Below are 7,709 nucleotides of genomic sequence, written 5' to 3' on the forward strand. Positions count from 1 at the left end.
ACAACATCCAAGATTACCACTTTGATATATAAATAAAATGTGAGTGTCATAACTTAAATATTATATTTGTGTTATAGTAAGTCTATGAAATAATAAACAAACACAACAATATGATGAAGTGTTTTTATTTTTTTTTTGAGTCTTAGCTTATAATTTTTTTTAAAAAAATACGGCGCATGCGTATTTGGGACGCCGTATTTTATCTAAGTGTCATTTTAGACGAAAGGTCAAAGTCCACCCTACGAAAAGTTACTTCCAGAGATTTTATGGGACTTTACATTTACTGAAAAAAGGAGTATATCGAATGCGTGGCACTTAACCCTTATACTAAAGAGAAATCTTTCTACACTAGAGGCCCGCAAGAAATAGCGTCGAAATATGACGCAAATAGCAGTTGTAAACATTTTGAAGCAACGTATTTATAGACTTGACGTTTCGTATATTTCAACATACATTGAAAAGTTCTTGAAACATGCGAAACATCAGGTCTATTAATGTATTGCTTCAAAATGTTCATAACTGCTATTTGCGTTATATTTCTAATAAAGCTTCAATGGCAAAAGAACAAGAGCGCCTGCCTATACTACTTCGTGAAATTGCGGCAAAATTTAAAGCAACAAACACCTTTGGGGTTCGCTAATAAAGTGTGGCAAGTTCAACCCAGTTAATGCAAGCCGTAAAATGAATACAGCTTTTCCTTTCGCCAGTTTCTATTCCACGGCCTTCATTTTAAGCTTTGAACTTGCCACAAATAAACGCGCAAACGCCGACACTCTAAATCAGTTTTGTGGGCAAACTACATGCGATAAACGTACTATATGTCTGTAATTTAAAAGGACCCATCTGTACAAACCATGTTATTTCCTTTTAGTTTTCAAAAGCAATATCCACTATTGAAACAAATTAGCGCTAACTTCCTGACATAATATGAAGTCGAAAATCAAAAATCGCAAGTGCATTTTTATATAAAAAGAAACAGGAAAAAGGTAACGTTTCGACAACTGTAATCGTAACAAAACTGTCAAGAAAAAAAATGATAACTATTCTGCGAGTGCAATAAGTCATACCACTTAATTGGCAAAACACAGAGAATATATGACAACCAAAAAGAAAATTCGAGTTCCAGTTGGGATTCGAACCGACGACCTTCCGAGATTTAGGCGCGTGCTCTAAATACGGAGCTACTGGAAATTCTATGGTGGGTAGGGTTATCTATTAGCTTTTGACTAAAACCACATTACGCCGCTGCGAGGTCAGTTATGGGTTAGAACAACGTCGCGTAGTCACATTAAGTAACAAGAAAAAATATGATGGAAAGAGCCATCCTTCCAACGATCCAAGCTGAGAGAAATATATCTCACATTCTGTATTTCTTTCATAGTTGATGTATTTTTAACAGTTTGGACGATTGATCGGGAGGGTGGCAATTTTCATCTTTTATTTCTGATACGCAATGTGACTGCGCGATGCAGATATAAGTCACAACTGGCATGTTGCGTTGCGTTGCGTTACGTTACGTGACTTTAAGTTGTGGTTCTATCCAACAGGCCACAGATAATCCGCGCTCACCATAGAGTTTCTAGTAGCTCAGTACTTAAGGCATGTTCCTAGATCTTAGAGGTCCTTGAATTCAAATACCATCTGAGACTCGGATTTTCTCTCAGTTCCATTTGGTTGTCATCTATTCTCCGCTTTTTTACTTCTACAAAAGTGTTGAGTCTGTATGATAAAAAAGTTGCCTTGCATTTGAGGATATTTTTGAAAAGTCCGCAAACAGATAATTATAATCTTAGCTCAAGAGCGAAGTCCCCCAAAAATTGAAACGATTCTTGAGCTATCAATAATATAACTGAGGTGTGCAGGACGGTTTGATCCCGGTAATAAGTGAGAGAAAAAAATGTGCCTGTGCCGATAAATGTTATGGGAATGCTTTGCTGTAGGTGTCTGCTTGAGTGAGTCTGTGAGTCTGTGAGTCTGTGAGTCTGAAAGTCTGAAAGTCTGAAAGTCTGAAAATCTCAGTATCTGTAGTGTTCTGAAAAAGATTAAGTTTTCTAAACCGACGTTTGGTCATTGATGATGCACCCAGTGCACGTTTCCAATAATATTTACGAGTGGGCGTCTAATGATCGTCCCCGTAATCATCTAGGTGTGAACAATCGTTAAATAGGTTGTTGTTTTGTCTGTACAGTTACTTATTAGAGAACAGAACGATTATATCAGTAATCCGTTTGATGAGGTTGGCTCGGGGACCGGTCATTATTAAGAGGCTGGGGCGGGCTTGTCAAAATTAGAGGAATGGGAATGGGGATTGGATTTGTATTCGTTATATTTGGAAGGTTGAGTTGCATAAATTGACGAGGTTGGGAATGGTTGGGAATGGTCGGGAATGGTCGCGAATGGTCGCGAATGGTCGGGAGTGGTCGGGAGTGGTCGGGAGTGGTCGGGAATGGTCGGGAATGGTCGGGAATGGTTGGGAATGGTCAAGACTGGATAAAAAAAAACAATTCAAAATAGCCCTGTCCAGTCGAAGTCAGTCAGTCAGTCAGTCAGTCAGTCAGTCAGTCAGTCAGTCAGTACGTAAGTGGGGGAAGTATCAAAAGCCTTTGAGGTGTAGTTGTCCGTGCTGTATTTATTGCCAGATTATTGTTGTTCAATTAGTAAATGGCTGGATTCAAGAAGCGGATCGGTAGCTAGCTTTTCTGTCGTGAGTTTAGTCCTACGAAGAAAGAACCTACAAATAGTCTGCTTGATATGATTTGCTGGAAGAGTGGTTCTAATATTGTGTTGTTTGGTGCATCAATGATCCTAAACCTAATGTAAGGTGAAATTAGCTTTAACTGCTACTGAAAGACCTCTGCATATTGGTATGACTTATTGCACTCGCTGTCTTTACTTAGTTCCCTTGACAAGTGTGCCACAATTTCACCGAAACGTTTATATTCTTTTCGCTTTGATGCTTGCTTTGGTCAACGAAATTAACCCCTAGTGCGGATAGGTCCTTATTTATTATTCTAACAGTGCAACCAAGATAAAATGAATAAGTTTCGAGCCCCAGAAATTTGATGAAAACAGAAAAAAGTAATTGTTGAAAAAAAAAGGCGCAACCTTGTCAAATAGTCCTTGCCGATGTGAGAATGCCAAAAGCGCGTATTGGGAGTAATATGAAATGCTAGATGTTTGCAGCTTTTGCACCTACATGTATCAATGTTATGCCCCTGGAGGAGGGTGACAGTACCAAAGGGTGAGGTGACGTGAGGTGGGGTGGGTTCTTAAGTCACAAAGAAAATTCTTCACTTGACTTTTGATTTGCAAGACTGATCAGTTTACTTGTTTATCATGTCATTTTTGTGATTACTCCTGACTGACGACTGATTTCCCATTGATGTTTATCATGGTTCACCATGAAGGTTATCATGGGCCATGAATGAGTTCAAATCAGCTTACAATTCTTAGCTCCACGTAGTTGTGTTTGGCGAGTGTTATCTTCTTGTAATAGCCATTGTCATCGTTCGCTGTTTTGTCAATGTCATTGCCGTTAATATCATCATCATCACCATCGGTATTGACTTCGTTACGTTGATCATCGTCCTCGTCATCATTATCACCACACCGTCATCATCAACATCGTTATCATCGTCATCGTCATCGTCATCATCATCACATCACATCGTCGTCGTCGTTGTCTTAGTCGTCATCGTCGTCGTCATCATCATTATCAGCACACCGTCATCATCAACATCGTTATCATCGTCATCGTCATCATCACATCACATCGTCATCGTCGTCCTCATCATCATTATCACCACACCGTCATCATCAACATTGTTATCATCGTCATCGTCATCACTACATCACATCGTCATCGTTATCGTCGTCATTGTTGTCGTCGTAGTCGTCGTCGTCGTCATCATCGTCGTCATCATTAGGGACCTTAAGCAAAGACAACGACGACTGCTACGACAACATCGTCTAAAAATATTGTTTCCCGTTATTGTAATAATTTTGCGATTATTCCAAGTCGCTCGGCATGGAAAATGTGAGTCCACATTCCAAGAATAAAATTGGTGAGAACGGTGTAGATATTGAGAGAGAAAATTGAAAATTCTGCATCTGGTGCTCGCGTCCTTCACCAGGAGCCCATTACCCAGAGCCTCCATCTTCCATATTAACCCTCTGAGTCAACCCTGTCCCGTATCTTTCTATTTTTAGAAGCACCTCGCAGGGGGGCTTTACTGGGTGTTTTCATAATTGCTGGTTTTCACTCACGTGATCAACAGCCATGTTTTTCAACGAAAACAAAAGGAAGCGTTTGCATAATAATAGAGTTAAATTCCCGGAGGATTTGGTCGGGGCACCAACATGGCCGCCTTTTCTTTGTTTAGGGCACCAACATGGCCGCCTTTTCTTTGTTTAGGGCACCAACATGGCGGTCGTGACTTCATGTGAAAACCGAGAATAGCTGATCATAACAGACGTATGGTCAGCCATTTATTACGTCACATACGTATGTGACGTATGTGAACCACTTCACGTATGTTCTCAGTCACATACGTCACATACGTCAAAATGTAGTAGTTCTAAAAATAGAAAGATACGGGACAGGGTTGACTCAAGGGTACAATACAGATGGAAGCTCCGGGTAATGGCCTCCTGCCTTCACATGACCTCAAATTTGATCATTTCACGTCGTTGTGAAGACGAGAATGGCAAAAAAATGTATCAAAATGAGAGCTATTGTTTTTCCTAATTAAACCTATTGGTTTTTGGCGTTCTCACCGTCATCATCATCACATCACATCAAATCATTATCGTCATCGTCATCGTCATTGTCCTGATTATCATCATCATCATCATCATCATCGTCGTCAACAACATCGTCGTCATAGTCGTCGTCGTTGTCATCGTCGTCGTCATCAACATCGTTACCATCGACATCATCACATCGTCATCGTCATCGTCCTTATCACCAGTGTTGTCATCGTCGTCGTCAACATCATCGTCATCATCGTCGTCCACAACATCGTCGTCATAGTCGTCGTCGTTGTCATCGCCGTCGTCATCAACATCGTTACCATCGTCATCGTCATCGTCATCGTCCTCATCATCGTGGTCAACATCATCGTCGTCATCGTGGTCAACATCATCGTCATCATTGTCGTCAAAGTCGTCGTCGCCATTATGACCATGATCATCCTCTTCATAGTTATCATCATCAGGCCTGTCCCGATTACATTGGAAAGGTCGTACAACAGCGCTTTAAAAACGGCAAGAAAGTGCTCAAGCATGCATGCGGCGCAGTGCTCGAATTTTCAAAAAGGACTCAAAATTTTAAGAAAAGTACTTCTCAAAAGTTGTAAAAAAATTGAAAACATTCCCTTGGAGATTATAAGAAATACGCCTAATTTGTCACCAAATAATCGGCCTTTCGTTAGTTTAGGAAAACGACCATAGAGGTAAAGTACTCGTGTTGTTGGAACAAAAAATATTTTAGAGATATGTATTTTGTAGACTAACATGGTTCTAAATGAAATTGCTTTACGTCGACAGCAACCCAGACTCAGGCTCATTTGAGAAATTTAACTATTGTTTTGCTCAGTTATTCAATTTCAATTCAAAGAATATCGGCTTGCCGAAAACTGTTCTTGAAGACAAAATGTTTCGCTGAAATAGCCCAAACTATGAACAATTAAATTTTAAACGTTGCTCAAAATGCGATAAAATGCTTAAGAGAGCTCGAAATGTAAAGTGCGCGCACAAAGAGCCCAGCGCAATCGTTACAGCCCTAATCACCGTCTTTATCGTCATCAACATCTCTATCATCATTGATCAACGTCATCATCATTATCGTCACCATCGTTGTCACCATCACCATCATCATTGTCATCGTCATCGTCATCGTCATCATGAACATTATAAACGTCATTACCATCATTGTCACCATTGTTGTCACCATCATCGTCACCATCGTCATCGTTATCGTCATCATGAACATCATCAACGTCATTTACCATCATTGTCACCATCGTTGTCACTATCATCATCGTCATCATCATCATTGTCACTATCATCGTTGTCATTATCATTGTCATCATCAACATTATTATCACCATTCATCATCGTCATTACCATCACCATCGTTGTTAGCATCGTCATCTCGTCATCGTCACCATTATCACTACGTCATCGGCACCCCATTATCCCGGAGAAACTAAACTACGCGAGCATAACATTGATAATTTTCGTGAATGAAAGAGCGCGTAAAAAAAATCATTTAATCGTGGGTTGCACTGCACAGATAATCTTAACATTAACAACTAGAATTTAACACCATAGAGTACCGTATAAACCTTAAGTGTTGAGACCTTTCCCGCAAGTAAGCCGCGTCCAAACTCGCGCGCGCTTCGCGCAATGTAAAGTACAATGTAGCCCCAGAGTTACCCAATAACCACCCCACCACACTTGGTTCTTTTGTACCTCAATCAAACGCCTTGTCGATTTTAATCAACTCGAGAATAACTCCTTTACTTGTGTAACCAACGACAAATTTCTTGATGTACCAAGTACGACTTACTGAACGCTACGTATGATATGAACGCACCGCTACTGACCAAGTCTCAATATATCTACTAGTACTGTTCATTTCGCAGTTACTGTAGTTTTCCAAGGTTCTATTGCCTTTTGTGTTGATTCTACAAGTGGCCAATTTGTTAAACAGCACGACCTCATAAAAGTGGCAAGATCAAAATTTGCTAGTGATCCGTCAAATGTCGCCAATCGGGATTTATACAGCAATTCATTTGATGCTATCTTTAATGTATCCCCCCATAATACTACTGAAACTTAGGACATGTCAGTGACAGCCAATATCAATTTGACATTACCGCTCTAATGCTACCACCCTATTTGACATGACTGAAATATGATAATAAGAGAGTTATTGCCGACAATAGGCCAAGGATTCGAACCTAATCAGACGATGAGTTTCTCCTATTGCTAACCCGTGGTTGCCAATCAACGTTTTCGTCCTAAGGCTACCACTATTCATCTTCCTTGATATCACCAATTTTTCATGATCTGTCGATTGTTGCCAGTCATAATTTGACCCTACAGCCCTATAGAGCGTAATTGTTCTCCAGAGATACAACCTAAATTTCGTGATCTATTAGTTGTTACCAACCCTAAATAATTATTGTCCCTAATTAACCGCTGGTGCTATTTACACGCGTAAGAACTTTCATGGGCTGTCAATGATTGTGAACCCCAATTGTACAATACACCCCACCGACCTCTCCCAACCCCGTTTCACTGTGCACAAATTCTAGGGTACACAAAATTATGGATCATGTTTGCAAAAACAAGGTTTATTCGTTTGTAATGTGTGTATCGCTATCCCTTGCTTCGCCAAATTTTCTGTTCGCTTTATTACTTCAATTGTTGATCTTCCCAGTTTGTTCTAAAAGGTGTGGCCTCAACACACAGATAAATACGGTACAATATAGCTAATCCTCCTTTGGTGAAAAGTCACCTTTTCTTGCTTCTGTGAAGATCATCATCTTCCTGTCTTGCTTGATTTCTTCTTTTTGTTGATTTAATTCTTAATTTAAATATCTTCTTTATTTAAATCTTTACTTAATTATCTTCTTTATAAACTATTCTAACCTTTACTTGCTTCCGTTATTGTCTTCTTCCATCCTGTTTAACATCTTGTC

At 39.8% G+C, this 7,709-nt stretch overlaps 1 protein-coding gene across 1 annotated transcript; it reads right to left on the minus strand.

Moving 5' to 3' along the window:
- Window positions 1-3,846: 3,846 nt before the first annotated feature.
- LOC137972512 (uncharacterized) lies at window positions 3,847-5,820 on the minus strand. The gene is made up of 3 exons (XM_068819266.1): window positions 5,756-5,820; window positions 4,927-5,218; window positions 3,847-3,930 (listed from the first exon to the last, which is right to left on the minus strand). Exons 1-3 carry the CDS (start codon window positions 5,818-5,820, stop codon window positions 3,847-3,849), a joined length of 441 nt encoding a protein of 146 aa, XP_068675367.1.
- Between the last annotated feature and the right edge of the window lie 1,889 nt (window positions 5,821-7,709).

This window comes from Montipora foliosa, chromosome 10 (assembly GCF_036669935.1).
Source record: "Montipora foliosa isolate CH-2021 chromosome 10, ASM3666993v2, whole genome shotgun sequence".
Classification (NCBI taxonomy): domain Eukaryota; kingdom Metazoa; phylum Cnidaria; class Anthozoa; order Scleractinia; family Acroporidae; genus Montipora; species Montipora foliosa.

What these genes read in the sequence shown, in the direction of transcription:
- LOC137972512 (XM_068819266.1), bottom strand. Translation starts at nt 5,820, where the DNA reads ATGATAGAGATGTTGATGACGATAAAGACGGTGATTAGGGCTGTAACG. An exon ending in ACGATTGCGCTGGGCTCTTT is followed by an intron (nt 5,219 to 5,755) that starts GTGCGCGCACTT and finishes TAATCGGGACAG; the next exon opens with GCCTGATGATGATAACTATG. An exon ending in ACGATGTGATGATGTCGATG is followed by an intron (nt 3,931 to 4,926) that starts GTAACGATGTTG and finishes TCTTTGCTTAAG; the next exon opens with GTCCCTAATGATGACGACGA.